At 38.6% G+C, this 21,408-nt stretch overlaps 2 protein-coding genes across 2 annotated transcripts in view; both read left to right on the top strand.

The window, feature by feature from the left end:
• The first annotated feature begins 251 nt into the window (after positions 1-251).
• On the top strand, positions 252-1,183 carry LOC122749185 (formin-like protein 14). The gene is made up of 2 exons (XM_043995411.1): positions 252-500; positions 899-1,183. The coding sequence occupies exons 1-2, from the start codon at positions 252-254 to the stop codon at positions 1,181-1,183; spliced, it is 534 nt and encodes a 177-aa protein (XP_043851346.1).
• The window catches only part of MARCHF11 (membrane associated ring-CH-type finger 11), a 155,374-nt gene continuing 135,047 nt past the window's right edge, over positions 1,082-21,408 (top strand). Inside the window, exons 1-2 of the mRNA XM_043977003.1 lie at positions 1,082-1,954; positions 3,239-3,394. Coding sequence (XP_043832938.1) covers positions 1,313-1,954; positions 3,239-3,394 — 798 coding nt within the window. The 5' untranslated portion in view covers positions 1,082-1,312. The remainder of the gene's footprint in view (positions 1,955-3,238; positions 3,395-21,408) is intronic.

Raw genomic sequence — 21,408 nt, 5'->3', positions numbered from 1 at the left:
AACCACGAGGTACCCGCATTTGGTTGCAGAATTTCTTGCAGAGATAAACTCCAACCGCAAGGTCGTTCCCACCTTTGGGGGAAGAAAAATTGGGAGTGGCAGTAGGAGAAGGGGGCGGGGGTGAGGAGTGGGAGGCTGGGAATGTGAAACTCCAAGAGGGCCTGGCTTGAGCGATTCCTTCTCTTGGGAGCAGATGTGAGTAGAATGGGAATAGTAGTGGCAGGTGAGGACTGAGGGGAGACTCCGGGGCAATGTCAGTAACGGCTCCACCAGTCCTCGTGACCTTACCCCACTCCCACGAGCCTTACGCTGCCCCTATTCCTCGAGCTTTTCAAAACGCACCCGGGATGCTGACCTGCCACCCCTCTCAATGCTTAGCGCCCAGTTCTCTACCCCGTAGAAAGCGACTGCCCACGTGCTGTGCCCCTCACGTCCTTTCCCCCAGCACTTCACCTCTCCACCCCGCCCCCTGGCTGAGACCACGCGCGCGTGGGATAACGGTAGTCTGGCATCCCTTCCTTTTGCCCCGCCCCCAGTCGCCCCATTCCCTTCTTCTAGGGCTTCCCTCTCATTGCCATCTCCATCCCTTTTTTAATGCCCTCCTCCAGTCCCTCCGCCTTTCCGTCCGCTCTCCCACCTCTATCTCCCACTACCCTCCAGTGAAAGCCGCAGTGCCACTCCATTCGGAGAAGGGGAATCCACTCCCGGAATAGACTTGGGCTGCACTAGGGGCGGGGTCCGCGGAGCCGACTAAGGGATCCCCCACCGGCGCGCGCGCACGCTCACACACATACATACACACACGCACACACGCACACACACACACACACACACACACACACACACACACACACACACACACTCACCCCATCCCCCCTCCCTCCACTGTCTCCCCCAGTCCCCGGCGGCCGCGCACGGCCCCTCTCCCCCTCCCCCTCCCCCGCCCGCGCGGCTCCCGAGCGCAGTCGAATCCAGCGGCAGCGCCGCCGCCTCCGCCAAACCAGAGCCGGCAGCTCCGAGGAGGAGCCGCTTCTCCAGCCGCCGCAGCCGCCGCGGAGCCCGGCGCCCTCCCGCCCGCCAGCCTGCCCGCCTGCCCTCTTCCCCTCCTCACCCTCCCGTACCCCCAACTCCCAACCGGGTACGAGGTCACCCGGGGAGCTCAAGCTCTCCCTTCTCCCCGTAGAGGTCTGCCCCTCCCGCCCCATCCGCTCCTTTCCCCTTCTGAGCTGATCCCCGTCCCCATCCCCGTCCCTGTCCTCGTCCCCATCCCCTTGCGGAGCCAGCGACCTGGGCTGGCAGGTGGGAGGACACCATGAGTCTGGGGGGTGGCAACAGCGGCCGGCGCCGCCGGGCAGAGAGCGGGGACCCAGAGCCACCCCCGCTTCCGCCCCTCGGAGAACCCGCTGCGGCCGGCCCCCCGCGCTACCTGCCGCCGCTGACCCCACCGCTGCCCAGTCTGTTCGCGCTGCCGCCGCCCCCGCAGGCGCCGCCGGGACCGGCTCCGAGGCAGGAGGAGCCGCAGCCGCTGGCCGAGGAGATCCCGCGGCGAGGAGCAGGAGAGGACCTGCCGCCGCAGCCGCCCCCACCACCGCCGCCGCCTCCCCCGCCGCCGCCTCTGTTGCCTCCCCCGCCGCCGCCGCAGCTCCCGCTCCTGCTCCCGCTTCCTTCGGCCGAGCAAGATCCGTCAACTGCAGGAGACTCTGGGGAAGGTCCAAAGCGCTTCTCTGAACCTCCCCCTCCAGAGGCGGTGATTAAAGACTCGGAGGAGCCGCAGGCTGCGAGAGTAGGAAGGGAGGCAGAAGGACCAGGCTCCTCTGAACAGCCAGAGACCCGCTCGGTGTGTAGCAGCCGCAGTAGTAGCAGCAGCAGCAGTGACCATCGCACGGGGCACCACCACCACCAGCACCAACACCACCAGCCCATCTGCAAGATCTGCTTTCAGGGGGCTGAGCAGGTAAGGACACTACTCACTGATGACCTTACCCACTACTGAATGCTCCCCTGAACTCTAACTCACCCGCATCGGGACTCTAGGCTAAGTTGGGAGCTCCTAGACAGGTGGCTGCAAGCTCAGAAATCCAGAGGCTCCCTCGCCCGGTGCGAGCTAGGAGGAGATGTTCAGCACCATGGACAAGTCTTCTGGTTATCTCTTTACTTGGCCTTCTGAAAAGCAAGGATTCTGTATTTTCATCACTTTCCCCTACCTTTCCCTCCTTTCTTTTTATTTTGGAGGCAGATATACACATTATCATATTTCCTCGTACACAATGAGGGTATTCCATTAGCTTTGCGTTTTCTCTTCTCTCTCCGCCCCAAGATTTGGGGGTTACACATTCCTCAGGTGCCTTCATGATGCCAAAGAGATTTTTGTGAATGACCATGTTCTTGGGTTTACATATTGCTGTAGAAGTGTCTTGAGGGTATACAGTCTCACAATACTAACACATAAACAAAAACATATAAACAAAACAGGTGGAACACATAAACAAAATATTGTATCATTTTAAATTCTGTAGTTTTGGATCTCAAACACAGAGGAAGCTCCTATGGCCCTGGAGTGGAGTAATAATCCTTGATGTTTTAAAGAAGATAACAATGACATCTTTTATTGAAAGTGCATGCTTCAGTAATTGCTAATATTTTGAAACAATATATAGTAATGTAGCATAAACCATTAAATTTTTTGAAAAGAACTAAGTGAATGAAAGGAAGTTAAAATAGAAATTTGTGGTCTGAGACGACATTAGCTTAGATATTTTAAAAAGTAAGGAAATTGCACAGGAATACACAGGCTTTCAATAATATAGTGCATTAAGTCGATATTTATGATGCTAAGTCTAGAAAAAAATAAAAGCATAGTGCTACTGTAAGCTACTCTCTGGGTTGTCATGCATTTCTTCTTTAGCAATGATTAAGAATAACTGCAGAGGAAATGCACTTGACCATCCACTTAAAAGTTATTAAAGAGATTTAATAGTACTGCTGTTCCCCCAAGGGCATTGGAAGTTATGTGTTGTAGACATTTTGTATCTTAGTAGAACATTTATGTGATAAGTGTTATCAATATTTTTGGAAGAGTATTTTTGGGTAAGATTTTATGGCTATTCTGATCAAAGCATGCAGTTTTAAATTCATTTAGTTGGGTAGACCCTGATACTTATTTTCAGAAATAAAAAAGAAAAAATATACAAAATACAGACACCACCATTACATTAATATTAATTTCTTTTATTTTTAGGGTGAACTGTTAAATCCTTGCCGATGTGATGGGTCAGTTCGGTATACACATCAGCTATGCCTATTAAAGTGGATCAGTGAAAGAGGGTCATGGACCTGTGAGCTCTGCTGTTATAGATACCATGTAATAGCAATTAAAATGAAAAAACCTTGCCAGGTAAAAAAAATTAAGATATATTTATTTTCTGAAGTAGTACTGCTAGACAAGTGTATACTTTATTTTGTAAAATGGCAAATTTTTGAATTTGTATAATACTGTTCTTCCATCTAGGTTTTGAAAGGCTGATATGATATTTTAACCAATTGGGTTCCCTAGATTGATTAGTTTCTTACTGGTAAAATATTACATTATCAATGTCTAAAACACACAAGCTTAATGTGACATGATCTGTGAAATTTTTGATAAACTAAGAATTCGAATATTCAATATGCTCTATTTTAGGGAAAAAGAGAGAGGAGTAGGGGGAAATCAATCTGTAGTTCTGTGAAGGATTGGGATAGGCTTTTAAAAATAAATAATCTGAGATCTTTTTAGCCTTACTTTAATTCTTCCTATGCGTTCTATCTTGGCCTTTTTTTAAAAAAAATTTGATCAGTTTCAGATGCCTTTACTTTCAGCTGCACCATTTCTTGCTCCAGTGCAATGCAGACAATGAGAAGAAGCATGACTCATTGGATAGAAGGATTGCTCTGAACTCAGGGAGACTTAGGTTCGGGTCCTGACACACATTGGTTGTGTGACCATGGGCAAGTCACCTAACTACTCAGTTACCCTGATAACTCTAAAACTATAACCTGTCAATGAGTAAGGTTCTATACCAATGAAATCACAGGCCTAAATAACAACCACAAAACTCTCAATATATATTGAATCAATAAAATGTGTACGTAGCCAATATAGAAAGTTAAAAAAATAGTTGACCAGGTAGAAGAAGGGTGGAATCTAAAACACAGAAGAAATGTGAAGGGAAAGGAAGGAGAAAGTGAAGACTGGAAAGGGGTCAATTACTTAATTATGATTAAGAAGCAAGGAATGAAAACAGGAATTTTCTCAAACTATCCAGGAACATATATGTTATGTTTAAAAATTCTAACAAAGTGATGCTATCATTCTGAAGAGAGATACAAAATGAGATGTTTTTTTAGAATCAACATTTTGTTGAGCCAGTTGGGTACAAGATAGATGGGTCAATGAAGGTCACTAAAAATTACAGATAAAATCATATCACATGATCAGGATACAGATTGGATATTTATATTTACAGTTAGTATATTAATTAAAGTATTATATATAGGGAATTTCTGCCATTTTGTTGTTTGGATTAGTTTCAAATCCTATTTGTACTTGACCAGTGATGGTCTAAAGGTAAATAAATACCAAGGACTCTTAAATGCTAATATAGGAATACATGTTTCTGAAATTGTATTTTTCAAGATGATTTATATGATATATTCATATTTGAAGTTAAAATTTATATTATGAATTCACATTTGGTTCTATTTGGAGTTAAGAGACAGAATACAGGAAGGAAGAAAATATTTGTTAATATTGATAGCTAGTATTAATTATTTATGTTGTTTATTTTGTTCAGACTTTAATGATAACAAATTTTAGAAACCTACTCATGCGATTTTAGTTAGTATTAGTTTCATTTACATCTATATAGGATAAACCCTATTATGGTATATAAAATATGCCTATGATATACACATAGTTAATAAGCATTTATTAAGCACCTAATATATACTAGACATTGTGCTAAGTACTGGGGATACACAGAAAGGCAAAATATAGTCACTGTCCTCAAGGAACTGTCCGTCCAGTGGAAGAGACAACATAAAAACAACTATGTGCAGATGACCTATACACACATACATCTACTCATCCATGTTTATTTTTAGTAAAACAGAAAATGCAGTTTTGGAGCTAAAATGTACTTGTGTAGTGATTAATTTTCAGGTTGTGCTAATGAGTAAATTTATAGAAATATGTTACACACTTATAAAGGTCATTAACTTTCTCAGGCCATTGGGTTGCCATTAGAACACTGGAAATTTTTAAACTCTTTAGTATCCTAGAGGCTTTAAGGGGTTCATGAAATTTCTCAAGTAGAGTTTATATGCCTTTAGGATCTGGATAAATTAATTGTATTTCTTCCTCCCCCCAATTTAAAATCATTTTTTAAATTTTATTTTTTCCCAATTACATGTAAAAACATTTTTAACATCTGTTTTTAAAATTTGAGTTTCAAATTCTCGCCCTTCCTTGCAACCCACCCCCATCATTGGGAAGGCAAGCAATTTCATATAGGTAATGCATATGTAGTCATATAGAGCATATTTCAATATTAGTCATATTGTATGCTCTGGTTTTTCTTCAGACAGAATAAATATTAGTCATGTTGTGAAAGAAAAGATAGTACCAAAAAAACCTCAAGAAAAAGAAAGAAAAAATGTATGTTTCAATCTATATTCAGACACCATCAGTTCTTTCTCTAGCATTTTTTCATCCTAAGTCCTTCAGAGTTTTCTTGGATCATTATATTGCTGAGAATAACTAAGTCATTCATAACTGATCATCTTACAATATTGCTATTATTCTGTACACAGTACATTTCACTTTGCATCAGCTCTTGTAAGTCTTATCAGGTTTTTCTGAGAGCAACCTCATCATTTCATATAGCAGAATAGTATTGTATCACAATCACATAACACAATTTGCCCAATTTGCCTGATTGATGGGCAACCCCATAATTTCCAATTCTTTGCCACCAGAGAAGAGCTACTATAAATATTTTTGTGCATATAGGTCCTTTTCCTTTTTGGTTTTTTATCTCTTTTTGGATACAGACCTAGTACTGGTGTTGTGAGGTCAAAGGGTATGCATGGTTTTATAGTCTTTTGGGCATAGTTCCAAATTGCTCTATAAAATGGTTGAATCAGTTCACAACTCCATCAGCAATGCATTAATGTTTCATTTTTCTCACATCCCTTCCAACATTTGTCTTTTTTCTTTTCTGTCCTATTAGCCAATCTAATAGGTAGTTCTTCAGAATTGTTTTAATTTCATTTCTCCAGTCAATAATGATTTAGAGAATTTTTTCACATGGTTATAGATAGAGATTACTTTATCTGAACACTGACTGTTCATATGCTTTAATCATTTACTAATTGGGGAATGGCTCTTATTTTTATAAATTTGACTCAGTTTTCTATAGATTTGAGAAATGAGGCTTTTATCAGAGAAACTTGCTTCAAAATTTTTTTCACAGTTATGGTTGCTATTTCCCTTCATCCTATTCCTTCCCATTTATTCTATTCTCTCTCTCACCCTGTGTCTCCTCAAGTATTTTGCTTCTGATTACTACCTCCTCAGGCTTCCCTTATTTCTATCACACCCTTTTTTTAATCTCCTAATTTCCTGTAGGGTAAGACAGATTTCCATACCCAATTGAGTATATATGTCATTTCTCTTTGAGCCAATTCTGATAAGAGTAAGGTTCATGCATTACTCCCTACCTCCCCCCATCTTCCCCTCCACTGTAAAATCTTTTTCTTGCCTCTTTTATGTGAAATAATTTACCCCATTCTACTTCTCCCTTTCCCTTTCTCCCAAATGGATTCCTCTTTCTTACCCCCAAATTTTATTTTTTTCAGATATCATTCTTTTATTTTCAACTTAACACTTCTGCCCTCTGTCCTTCTAACTGCCCTAATAATGAGTAAGTTCTTATGAGTTACACATATCATCTTCCCATGTTGGAATGTAAACAGTTTAACCGTAATAAATCCCTTATGATTTCCCTTTCCATTTTTCTTTTTATGCTTCTCTTGAGTCTTGTATTTTAAAGTCAAAATTTCTATTCTATTTGTTTTTTTCATGAAGATTGCTTGAAAGTCTATTTCATTGGATGTTTCTTTTTCCCCTGTGAAGGATTATACTCAGTTTTACTGGGTAGGTGATTGTTGGTTGTAATTCTAGCTCCTTTGTCCTCTGGAATATCATATTCCAAACCTTCTGGTCCTTTAATGTTGAAGCTGCTAAATCTTGTGTTATCCTGACTGTGGCTCTATAATAATTGAATTGTTTCTTTCTGGCTGCTGGCAATATTTTCTCCTTGACCTGGGAGCTCTAGAATTTGGCTATACTATATCTAGGAATTTTTGTTTGGGGATCTCTTCCAGGAGGTGATTGGTGGATTCTTTCAATTTTCATTTTACAATCTGGTTTTAGAATATTAGGACAGTTTTCCTTGTTAATTTCTTGAAAGATGAGGTCTAGGCTCTTTTTTTTTATCTTGGCTTTCAGGTAGTCAATAATTTTAAAATTATCTCTCCTGGATCTATTTTCCAGGTCAGTTGTTTTTCTAATGCGATATTTCATATTGTCTTCTATGTTTTATTCTTTTAGTTTTTTTCTTGATTTCTCATAAAATTATTAGATTTCATTTGTTCAATTCTAATTTCTAAGGAATTATTTTTAGTGAGCTTTTGGACCTCCTTTTTCATTTGGTCAGTTCTACATTTTAGGGAGGTTTATCTTCAGTGAATTTTTGTGCCTCTTTTTCTATTTGGTCAACTCTGCTTTTTAAGGAGTTCTTTGTTCCATTGAACTTTTGTATATCTTTATCCATTTGTCCATTTCTACTTTTCAAAGCATTCTTCTCCTCAATGGATTTTTATACCTGTTTTACCATTTGGCCCAGTCTGGTTTTTTTTTTTTTTTTTTTTTTGGTGAGGCATTGGGGATTAAGTGACTTGCCCAGGGTCACACAGCTAGTAAGTGTCAAGAGGCTGGATTTGAACTCAGGTCCCTCTGAATTCAGGGCCAGTGCTCTATCCATTGCGCCACCTAGCTGCCCCTGGCCCAGTCTGTTTTTAAGGTGTTATTTCTTCAATTTTTTTTTGTGTTTCCATTACCAAGCTGTTGACTCTTTTTTTCATGATTTTCTTGCATTACTCTCATTTCTCTTCCAATTTTCCCCTCTATCTCTCCTACTTGATTTTCAAAATTATTTTTTAGGTCTTTAATTTCCTGAGACTAATTCACATTTTTCTTGAAGGCTTTGGATGTAGGAGCTTTGACTTTGTTATCTTTTTCTGAGCATGTGTTTTAATCTTCCTTGTCACCATAGTAATTTTCTATGGTAAGATTTTTTTCTGTTGTTTGCTCATTTTCCAATATATTTCTTGACTTTAAACTCTGTTAAAATGAAGTTCTGCTTCAGGGTGGAGGTAGAATTGTTCTAAGTTTCAGTGGTCTTATGCAGCTATTTTCAGACATACTTCTAGGGACCTGTATGTTTTCAGTTCTTCCAAGATGGCATGAACTAAGGACAGGTGTGTTTACTACTCTCCTGGTTTGCGATGGCCTATGAGTGACCACAAGCACTCTTTTGGGCCCTGGAACTGTGACAAGGGTTCCTGCTTCCCTGCAGCCACAAGCTTTGATGTGCTAGTGCTCCTTCTTGCCTTGGACTGTGACTCAGGACTGCTACCCAGATCTGAGTATGGACAAAGCATCAGAGTCCTGCCTTCATGCCAGCAAAGAGACTTCTGTAATCTCCTTCTGAGCAGTTGTTTGATGTCCTTACTGTCAGTGGGCTGAGAGCTCCAGAAGCAGCTGCTAATAGTACTTATTCAGTGACTCTCAAGGCCTGCTCCTGATTTGCTGGGGCCTGGTCTGCACTGGCATGGCTTGTACTGGACTGTGTCCCACTCTCACTCTGGTGTGGCAGACCTTTCCTGCCAACCTTCTAAGTTGTCTTTGGCTGCACAATTATTTCACCTTGACCTTTTGGGGGTTCTGCCACTCCAGGAATTGTTTTATGGCATTATTTAAAGGTGTCCAGAGGGGTTTTGGGGAGAGCTCAGATGAGTTGATGCCTTTTCTTTGTCACCTTGGCTCCACAGGAATTAATTGTATTTCAATCTCAAGAACAATTTTTTTAGTCATTAGCCTCAGGGGTCAAAAGTTAAAGGATATGCAGAAGATAATAGAAGATGGTCCACATTTCAAATTGTAGAGGAGGTTGAAAAGCAGCCATGTAGCCTTATTATTTCACTTTAGTAATTCATAAATTACAATGAGCCATAGGCTGTTGTTGTTTGTCCTTTATTCTTGAAGAGGACCATGACATCAGAGTGATGTCGACTTGCAATGAATTGGATTTAAGTGAGGGAGGGCTGTACAAAATCACCAACCTCACTTTCTCCACCAGAACTATCTGGGTCCAGTGGCAAGATATACATCAGGAAAATTGGATTTGTCCCCAGATGTTAAGACAATTGGGATTAAATGACTTGCCCAGGGTCACAGAGCTAGTAAGTGTCTGAGATAATATTTGAACTCAGGTCCTCCCAACTTCAGGGTCACAGATTATATGCTGTGCCACCTAGCTGCCCCATGGAGCCATAGGCACAGAGTAAATGATGGCCCCTGCATCTTGTACATCATTTACTCTGAAAAAATCTTCTATTTGTAGAGTAATTTACCATTGGCATGTTTATGTTTAAGTGTGTATGTTGGGGAATATGGCTTTTTAAAAATAGATGTTATCTAATAAATATGCATATTACCAATTCAAGACATTATTTAAGTAGTTAAATAATATCTGATAAGTATTCATATTACATGAAAAATACTGAAAGTAAAATTCTTAAACTATAATAGAGTTTAATTTATAATGTCACCAAAATCTATAAATTGACTGAAGTTCATGTCGCATATTCTTGCTCATTCATTAATTTTATATTCCATTTTGAGATTTAAATAGGATTAGTATTAATACTCAAAATATAATTACTGCATCAATTTAGATTTTGAAAAATAAAATAAATATAGACACTTCGATACAGATAAAGATGAAGACATATATTAGTTGTTTTGATAAGAGACCTTTGTGAGAAATTCGAAATATAATGGCTGTTCCAATTGAGAAAAAGTTTTATTTGCCTTTTGTATAGCAGACCAATTAAAGAATGTTCAAAATATGACCTACCAAGAATATTTGGAGACTAGTTCCTATGGGAATTTGTTGCTACACATCATTGAAACCCAGTGAAATGTAAATGCCTAGACTTAAGTTATCAAAAGAATTAGGTGATTCAATATATATTTATGCTTACAGAATAATTCCCTCCAGAGAGAGGTGGATAACCACAATATTACATGTTAGGATTCTGGACCATGTTACATTCTGCACTTTTCTTCAGCCACAACTCTAGCATATTTGTATTTATTTTACCTTCAACCTTAATCTAAGTTACCTTTCTTCTCTTCTTCTTCCTCTTCTTATGTTTATATATTTTCCGTACTTTTCTCATAACAGCCATTTGATAATATAAGTCTCATTGGATACATGATAGCCTTCTTCACATACTTTCAAGACTCATGTGGAAGAGAGATTTGGATTGTTCTGATAGAATCCAGAGGGCAAAGAACCATGTAGAGAAATTGTAGAAACCAGACTTAAACTTGTGTAAAGGAAAAAAAAAACTTCCTAAAAAGTAAGGTTATCCCAAAGTACAATGAATTGCTTGAGGAACCAGGAGATTTTTAATCACTGTACCTAGAGAATTATTTTTCAGGTATATTATAGAAGGAATCCTATTGAAGTATGGGTTGGACTAACTGGACACTGAGACTTAACTTTGAGACTTTTTTTTTTTTAGTGAGGCAATTGGGGTTAAGTAACTTGCCCAGGGTCACACAGATAGTAAGTGTTAAGTGTCTAAGGCCATATTTGAATTCAGGTACTCCTGACTCCAAGGCCGGTGCTCTATCCACTGCGCCACCTAGCTGCCCCAACTTTGAGACTTTCAACTCTAATACTCTGTGAGTCTATTATCCTCATTTTATACATGAATAAACTTTGACTCAGGATGGTTAGTGACTTATCCAAAGTCACAGAGTTGGTAAGCAGTGAAGCTAGAACTGGAATACATCTTCTTATTCCAGCTCTAACCCCCTTTCCATTATGTCATGTTGTCTTTCAGTTGACTGCACCTACCTTTGTGCAGTAGGGACGCTTCAAAGTTTTGAAAGTGTGATCTCCAAACATCATTAACAATATGGCAGCCTGATTATCCTTCCAATTCTCACTTCACCTAGAGCACCAAGACAGATGAAAGCATTATTGATGAATACTCTTGGATAAATGAATGGATTGAAGTTAGGCTATTGGTTACATAATACAGGCCTTTGGGTAGATTATAAATCAGAAATTTTCCTGTTTCCCTTTTAAAAACTGACTTATAGTATGTTCTGTAGCCCTTTCCTCCTTGACTATATACTAATACAACAGTAATGATATATCTCATGGTAATGAATATTACTGTACAATTTTGGTGGTGGTTGTTTTTCAGTTTATGTACAACTCCTCATGACCTTATTTGGGGTTTTCTTGGCAAAGAATGTATCCAATGAGACTTATATTATCAAATGGCTGTTATGAGAAAAGTACAGAAAATATATAAACATAAGAAGAGGAAGAAGAAGAGAAGAAAGGTAACTTAGATTAAGGTTGAAGGTAAAATAAATACAAATATGCTAGAGTTGTGGTTGAAGAAAAGTGCAGAATGTAACATGGTCCAGAATCCTAACATGTTTGCCATTTCTTTCTCCAGCTCAATTTACAGATGAGGAAACAGAGGCAAACAGGTTAAGTGATTTGCCTAGGGTCACACAGCTAGGAAGTGTCTGAGGCTGGGTTTGAACTCAGATGTTCCTGACTCCAGGTTTGACATACTATCTGCTGTGCCACCTAACTGCCCCTCAGTTATAGTACATCATGTTCTATTTTTAATTTTTAATTAAAATTGATATAATAGTATCTCAGTATGACATTATATGCCATATAATATAATGCATTTTTGATGGTTTTATCTGTTTATACAATCCTAGACTATAAAGTGATTAGGTTAACAATAGGCCCTTATTATAAAGTGTTTCTAAAAGTTTCATTAAGTTCCCCAAACCACTAAATGATGCTTAGGTGGAAGTGTTGTTTTATTTTGCCCCCAAATGTCTAAGTTATTCCAATATAGTAGTTGATGAGCTTAAAATCAACAGAAAATAATTTAAATTTTGATTGTTATTTATAAGTAAAGCATCAGAGAGTTGAGTGCTTTATTATCTTTGAACATTTGCATTTTATACTTTTCTCAAAACTGGAATCCAGTGGAGCCATATTAAACTTCAGTATGCCGATCTGACAATTTGATTATTTTTATAAAAATGATGGTTAATCTAACCTAAATTTCCAGAAAAATTTTAATAGCTGTAGGCTGTAGTGAAGTTTCTCATTACCAAGATTACATTACTGAAGAAAAATGTTAGGCATTGTATTGAAATGGATTTAATGAAATATTTCCATAGAAAATTAAAATAAATAAAAATAAATGAAGCATATACATCAGAAGGCAATTTCCTGTTTAAAAATTATTTTTGTTCATTTGCTTGCTAATTCTCAAAATCCATTAATCTGCATTTCAGTTCCTAGAGTAAAATGATATTTTACTATATTAAATAAGTAAATTTCTCTTTGCACAATAATCAAACCATCTTGCTTTGTATTCTTGTATACAATGTCTTTTGTGTAGTGGCCTGATGTTTTTCTATATGAACTTCTATGTGATTAACAGATAGAAATAATAACATAGGTTAACTATAATATCATAGTATTTTCCATAAATCTGTTTTTACCCTAAAAAGAGTTTGAGATGCCAGTTTTTCAGAGTGGCCATAACTTCCTCTTTGACACAAAGATTTCCTCAACTCTAATCCACATCCTATTTTGACCCAATGAACATCCTTAGGTCATCTTTTCCATTTAAATCCTTTTTCCTCACCTTCTGTAGAGGATTGAACTCTATAAAAGACTGGTAATCAAAGCAAGAAACTATTAGAAAAGCAGATTTTTGCTGCTTAAAGAAGCTGTAGCAGATAGAGCATCTTTAGCTCTGGCTAAATAATATCTTCTCTTGCATTTTAGTTCTTCCCAAAGTCTGCTGTCAATTTAATTAAAAGGTTAGCATTCTATGGATGTAGATCTACTTCAGGTCATTGAAAAATTTAAAAAGTAGCTTTCTATTTCTGTATTTTACACTTATTATTTGATACCTATATATAATGATATATTGAAGTGCTTCAATATTTTAAGGATTTATGATTTTATTAGCATGTGTACTCTGTACTCTCTGTTGGCCTTCAAGCCCAGATTTGCAATTGTCTTTCAGACAACTCGAACTAGTTGTCCAGTAGACATCTTAAACTCAATATGTCCAAAACAGAATGCATCATGTCTCCCAACTAAAACCTTCCTTCATCCTGTCTTCCTTATTACTATAGAGGGCTATACTTCCTCCTAGTCACTCCAGTTTGAAACCATAGTAGTTATCCTGGGTTCTTCACTATCCCTCATCCTCCATATGTTATCTATTACCAAGGCCTGTCAATTCTACCCTTGCAGCATCTCTCAGAAATACACCTTTTTCTCCTCTGACACTGCCAGCATTCTGGCGCAGACCCTCCCACCTAGATTATTTAATAGCCTGTTGGTGGGTCTTCCTGGCCCAAGTCTCTCTGCATTCTAATCCATCCTCCATTAAGTCACAAAATTTATTTTCCTAAAATGCAGATCTGATCATTTCACCCCTGTATTCATTAAACTCCATTGCTTCCAGGATCAAATAAAAAATGTTCTGTTTGGTATTCATAACCTAGCCACTTCCCACCTTTAAAGTCTTACCTTACTTCCTCCCATGTGACACTTTGATCCAGTGACACTGGACTCCTGATCATTCCTTTTTCTCAGCTCTGGGCATTTTCATTGGTTGTCCACTGTACCTGGACTGTTCTCCCTCCTCCATTCCACCTACTGTTCTTCCTGAATTCCTTTAAGTTGCAACTAAAATCTCAAGTTCTACAGGAAGCCCTCCTTAACCTCTCTTAATTACAGTGCTTTGTCTCTATTTATCCTATATATAACTTGTTTTCTATTTAGCTTATATGTAGCCTGTTTGTACATATTTGTGTGCATGTTGTCTCCCCCATTACATTTTATGCTCCTTGTTATCAGAGACTCTTTGCCTCTTTTTGTATCCTCAGAGCTTAGCGCAGTGCAAGGCACATAGTACGTATTTAATGAATACTTATTGATTGACAGAGTGTCCCTTCATGCAGATCTCACCCCATCTGGATCTTAATAGATGGTCTTGGGCAGTTGCTATAGCTAAGAAATAATCTACCAAGCAGCCAACTAGTAAATAGCCTTTGAGTACTTAGCCAGGCCCATCCTTGGATGAGTATATTCTATCACCTGGGCTATATTTGAAATCTTTTCTGCTATTAGCTTGAATCTGCTGGAGCTCACACTCTGCTGGATCCTTTGAGGATTCACACCATAAAAAAGAATTGGAATAGGACCAGTGGATTATATTGTATCATTATCAAATTAGATTTTGGGAGTTAGGTGGTCCAATCTTCCATATCTCAACAGATGAAGAAACTAAAGCCAAGTCAATTGGCTTAGCTTAAAATGTCATATCATGACACTTCAATTTCCAAATGGTTTGTACATTAGTGCCTTTATTGTGAAACCATTTCAATAAATCTGTGCCAAGGTTACATTCAGTATCACTCTAGAGACTCTGGAGACAGATTTTATCAAGTTAGAAGGGAAAGTTGGAAATGGTTACATCTCAGAATGAGTCTTTAGGAATATTGGGGGCAAATCTCTCTTTACTGTACTTAGTGTTCTGTAGTGAGCTGCTAAGCACAAATCTTAGAAGACCAGCGAGAGAGACATCAGGGCTCCTTACCTGAAGCATGAATTCCTTTTCCAGTATTGCCAACAAATGGTCAGGTAGCCTCCACTTAAACACCACCAGGGTCTGAGGACACACATCAAATCTTTAGATAAATCTAATTGTTAGGAAATTCTTCTGTAAATGTTATTATTCTTGTGACTTCCAGCTATCAACCCAACCTTTGACCTCTTGACCAAAGTAAGTTACCTTTTCTCCATGAAATTAAAATATTTTGAGTCTTCTGGTTTAAAGTGTTCAAACACTAACTTCTCAGATTTCCCTAGGAATAATTTTTGATACACCCTGTAAGGAGACTGTATTATTTTAAGACTGTGAGATTCTATTATTTTAGGAGGCAGCATGGCATAGAGTCTAGAATGCTAGACATAGGAACACTTAGGTTCAAATTCTGCCACAGACACTTATTGGATTTGTGACCCTGGGCAAGTCACTTAACATCTTTTATCTTCAGTTTCTTCATTTATAAAATGAGGTAATAACAGTACCTATCTTGTAATGTTTTAGTGAGGATCAAATTAGAATGTATGTAAAGTGATTTGAAAACATTAAAGCACTCTAGATCCCTATTGTGATGATACTTAAATTGCCTTTAAATTTTATTAATAGCAACTCATACTTTGTCACTTTACATTTTATAAAGTGATTTCCACACTACAAGTCTGTTTGTTAGATGGCTAGTGGAAATATTTTTATTCTCTCATTGGTCAAGAAATAGTCTCAGAGAATGTTAGTGACTTATCCACAATCACACAGCTAGTAAGTGAAAGACCCAGGATGTGAAGGCAGTTCTGTTACCAAATGTAGTGTACTTTCTATTATACCAGGGAGAAGTATTTCAGGAGAAATAGGAAGGTATGGCCTAAAAAACGTTGCCCCATGAAGCCTGTCCAGAAACCTGGGCATTATTGTACCAGTGCCATGACTAAGAATACTATGGATGTAGGTCATAGTTTTGGTTGGTATTCACTTTTCAGACAACTAACTTTACTTCATCTTTTGTTGTTGGAAACTGGGTGGGGTGAACCTGTTTTCTGATATCATCAAAATGTAAGTTTGATGACACCTGTTGGATAGATGACAAGAACAAATGACTTGTACAGAAAAAAAGATCATATTTTAGTGCCATTACACTCGGCTATAAAGATCATAGAAAAGAAAATTTTGGTTTGACAGAGTGATCTATAAAAGAAAAACTCATAGAGTTTTTTAAAAAAAGGGTTCTAGGGAGGTATTTTTGCTCTTTTCAAAAGGGAAAATGTCATGAAATAAGAATCAGTGAATGCTGAATTACCCATGTGTGTCATATTTGCTTTCTTGAGGTTGTCACTAGTTGAAGGATTTCATCTAGCATTTGTTCAGGGAGTTTGAATAATTTGTTAGAAATTTTACTGTATGATCATGGGCATATCTGAGCTGTTAAGAATGTCTGCAGAATATAATTCTAGGTGTGAAATCTGCCACCTGAATGAAAACAAGGTGACTTTTTTTTTTGATAAGTCGTATGCTTAGAAATTAGGTGACATTTTGGACCACTTTTCACTGATGAAGAAACTACTACAAAATAGTCAAATGAAGCACGAGAATGGGATATTTCCTTTTGTGCATCCCCTACTTCGCTCTGGTGTGTGGCTTCCTGTGAGCTGAGTGATGTTTTGCAAAAGAATCAGAGCAACATAAAGTATTAATTCTATTTTTGGATATTCTGAGTGTAGCATGAGGTGACTCTTAGAACAAAATGAGAGGAAGGACCTGGGACTTCATTGACTTTTGAGAAGATTATTCACAATTAGAGCTAAATGGATGGAAAAGACAAAGGACAAACTGCCTCTCCCATTCACTGCCTTGTGGGTTATCCACTTTGTGTCCTTGAGTATTCAACAAAGACTTTTCTGTGAGCCAAACTCATGGAACAAAAACTGTCCTAAGTGTTTTAGATAAATGAACTTTTAACAAGAGTATAATTTTCACAATTGAATTGTGGAAGCAGTTTTGAAGAAAAATGTGACAAAGGCTTGGAAATATTTATACATTAGGTGAAGTGAAATTAAAGAACTCAGAAGCTCTTTCCTATATCCAATATGAAAAATATAGTCATAACCTGTTTCTTTTGGTCCACATTTTATAAGTAATAATTTCAAACCTGTATTTCATTTTTGTGTGTGTGTGGGGGGCAATGAGGGTTAAGTGACTTGCCCAGGGTCACACAGCTAGTAAGTGTCAAGTGTCTGAGGCTGGATTTGAACTCAGGTCCTCCTGAATCCAGGGCCAGTGCTCTATCCACGTCACTAACTAGCTGCCCCCACCTGTATTTCATTTTTGGCTAAGGAAACTTGGTCCATGATTTTTTATTGTAGTAAAAATGCATGTTATCTGGAAGAAATCTTGTTTTACTTCTCAGTACTTCTCTGCTTTACTTTCAGTCTTAGGATAATCCTCTATAAGAAATTAAGAACTTGCTGTGTACAGAATGAGGGGCTAGCCCTGGGCCTGTTGTTTTTCTAGATGCATCTGACTTACTCCCATTACCAGCTGGTCATGCTTTTACTATTTTGAGCCTTGCATTTGTGCTAGAGGTCACCACCCCGCTTCGTTTTTCTCATACCTATGCATTTGCAGTGTTGTCAAAAGGAGCAAGGACATGTTTTGAGGAATTTATCCAGAATGTCCAGGGTCAATTTGTGGAATAGATCTTATCAAGGAATTTTAGAAGGATAAGTTGTATCTTGAATGTTAGGAACTTCAGTTTATTTTCTGGAAAGGAGAAAATTCAAGATGTTTTTGGAAAATTCTTTCATTCCCCTCCCCTATTGGAATATTAACTAGCTTTCTATGATGTGTTTTCCCAGAGTTTACATAAATACTGGTGTGTTTCATCTTCCAACATTTTCAGACTCAGAAAGGACACATCTTTCCCTGAGGCCACAAGCACAAAAACCCACATTCCTTTACCTCCCCTACATTAAAACAATAACTTTCTCTACCAGCACACAAAGCACCAGCTTTACTGAATCTCTGAGTTGGAAGGGCCCTCGTAGGCCATCTACGAAGACCTGGACAAGAATCATCCCCTCCACAGTGGTTGTCTGGCATTCCCTCCTTTCCCATTGATCTTAAAGTTGCCTCTTTGCAATTCTATGCACTGCTTTGAATTAGGCCCTTTGGAGTCAATCTAATCATGTACAGGTATAGTTAGGTGGCAGTGAGGTGACTCCAAGGATAGTGCAGTCAGGAAGACTTGAGTTCAAATCCAACTTTAGCTGCTTACTAGTTGTATGACCTAGGGCAAGTCACTTAGCCTCTGTCTGCCTAAGTTTTCTCATCTGTAAAATGGGGATGACCATAGCACTTAACTCCTAGGGTTGTTGTGAGGATAAAATGAGATACTATTTGTAAAGTGTTTTGCAAACCTTAAAGTGCAGTATAAATATTATTATTATTATTATTCTACATGGCAGCCTTTCGACTACTTAAAATATGTTTTAAATTATAAATTTAACTGTCAGCAAGAATTCATAAACAGAAGCTTTGAAGGATAAAATCTTCCTTGAAAACCCTAGCATTTAGCAGAGGAGGAGCGAATGATCTGCCCCACCCCCATCTTCTTTAAGGTTTGTTTGAATTTCTTCTTCTATTGTTTCTCTCCCATTCTACCTACCTTTCTCCCATCATTCCTATCAAATTGTAAGGTATATGTACTTTAGGTTTCACTGATTGTGTTCTGCATCAGTTTGTGTAGGTCTCTATATCTCTTAATGTTTCATAATTATTATTTTTATGGCATCATTCTGTCCCAAGAATATAATTAACTTAACTACTCTCCCAATGTTGGGCATTTTGTTTCTGAATTTGTGACATTAAACATTGAGCACCTATGAATATAGGTGTTTTTGTTTCCTTTTCTTATGTTTCTGGATCACAGGATCATAGATTCAGAGTTGGAAGGGAAATTAGGGATCATCCCCTTTTATCTGATCACATAAGCAACACTTTATTTTAGGCCCTTGCCACTTCTCACTTAAACCATTGCAGTAGTGTCCTTATTGATCTGTGCCAGCTTCAAAGCAAGTATTCATTCAGTAGTGGTTGATTGGCAACATGGCAGGAATATCCCCGAGGATTTGCATCAAGGCAGGTCCATCCAACCTGCAGATGACACAAAGCTGGGTGGGATAGTTAACACATTAGCTGACAGAGTAAGAATCTAAAGAAAGATTGTTAGGTTAGACAATAAGGACTATCTAAAAAGAAGAAATTATGGAAGCTTTGTAATCAATGTAAAGTTATGTTTGGATTCAAAAAATTAATTTCACAAGTAGATAGACAGCAGTATGTCTTAAAAAAACCCCTCATGCTCAGTATGAGTCATCATGTAACAGCAAAATATAAATGTGCATTTACAAATGTATTGAAAGGCATAGTTTCCAGGAATTTGGGTGTATGTGGAGAGGTGATGATCCACATCCAGAGAACAGCAACCAGCAAGGGAAGGGGCTTTGAGTCCATTTTTATGAGGATCACTTTCAGGAATTCGGGATGTTTATCCCAGAGAAGAGTTTGCAGGCATGTGTAACCTGTATCAGACTGCTTCCCTTTTCAGCAAGGGGAGAAAGGAAGGAGAGATTTTGTAGCTCAATTAAAAAAAATGTTAATAATTATTTTTACATATAATTGGGGAAAAATAAAATTTAAAAATATAAAAAAGAAGAATTTGCAGGGAGGGGGACAGGATAGCTGTACTTAGATATTGGAAGGGCTAGCACATTGAAGAGCAGTTAGATTTTTTTCTATTTGACCTCAAAGGACATACTATTTGTGTGACCTTGGACAAGTCTCTTACTCTTGGACAATTCACACTACCCTTCATTTCCCTCAACTTTAAAATGAAGGGCTATACTAGCTGGCTTTAAAGGCCCTTTCATCTTTTGGTTTATGCTACTCTGATTCTAGGGTCTTTTGAATCAAGAGCAATGAGTGGATGTTACAAGGAGCAAATTTTGGCTAGAAGTTGTGAGAAACCTCCTCACAATTAGAGCAGTTCAAAAATGGAATGGCCTCTTTCAAAAGGGAAAACATTTCCTCTTCATTGGAAGTAGGCAGGCAGAAGACATGTGCCTCCTTGCTGAATATCATATTTGGAGGATTACTTCCTGGTATGGTTTGGATTGGACAGCTGCTGAGGTCCTCCCTTCTGTCGCTCAGCTCCTCCGGTTCTGTTATTTTACCTCTCGGTTCTCCTTCCTGCTGCTAAAGTGAATTTCCTGAGCCACAGGTCTGATCCTGTCATTCTCCTTGCAACATTCCAGTGGTTCCCTATTGTTTCTAGGATCAAATACCAACTGCTCTGTTTGCTTCAGCCTATACCTTTTACAGATGTCTACACCTTGTTTCTCTTCACACACTCTGATACAGGCAAACTGACGGTCTTGCTGTCTTAGCCCTCTGGTCTCTGTGACTTTTGTTGGCCGTCTACCTTGAATCTAATGCACTTTCTCCTTACCTCTGCCTCCTAGAGTTCCAAGTTTCCATTAAAAAGTTTCTCAAAATGACCACCTTTTACATTCAGCCTTGCCTGCTCCCCCTGCCTCCCTAAATTAGCCTTGTACTTATTTTCTATATACTTACTATGTGTACATGTTACCCCTGCCCAATAGAATGCAAGCTTCTTAAGAACAAGAATGGTTACATTTTTGTCTTCCTGTTTCTAGTCCCCAGCACAGTATCTGATATAAAATAGGTATTTCATTGCTTGTTGCCTGTTGATTGATTATTTTAGTGCAATCCTTTAATTTTCCAGATGAGGGAACTGAGATCCAGAGGGAGTAAGTGATTTGCTCAAGGTCATATACTTACTCCCTTTTTTACTGCAATTTTGATAGATGAATATATTGGACACAATACATTTTGAAGCCAAATTGGAATTAAAGCAGACTGAACAAAGGTATTGCCAAAGCAAATTTCACTAGTGCATATGCAATATCGGCAAGATTTCCCTTGTTGTTCTTTTTTTTCCCCACCTTTTTTTTTGGTGAGGCAATTGGGGTTAAGTGACTTGCCCAGGGTCACACAGCTAGTAAGTGTTAAGTGTCTGAGGTCAGATTTGAACTCAGGTCCTCCTGACTCCAGGGCTGGTGCTCTATCCACTGCTCCACCTAGCTGCCCCATCCCTTACTGTTCTTTAGGAAACTGGCATTTCCTAAATATTTTCCTAACTGCTTTGGTAACTTTTCTGAGCCCCTTTGGAGCCAAAAGCACCAAACCATTGTCAAGACAAAATATGAGCTATCAGAAAAAAGGATAAAAAACAAATTATTGTTGGGTAAGGAGGGCTACTACACCCAA

This window comes from Dromiciops gliroides, chromosome 1 (assembly GCF_019393635.1).
Source record: "Dromiciops gliroides isolate mDroGli1 chromosome 1, mDroGli1.pri, whole genome shotgun sequence".
NCBI classification, from domain to species: Eukaryota; Metazoa; Chordata; class Mammalia; order Microbiotheria; family Microbiotheriidae; genus Dromiciops; species Dromiciops gliroides.
The sequence above is the reverse complement of the archived record's forward strand: the minus strand, read 5'-3'. Positions and strand labels throughout refer to the sequence as shown.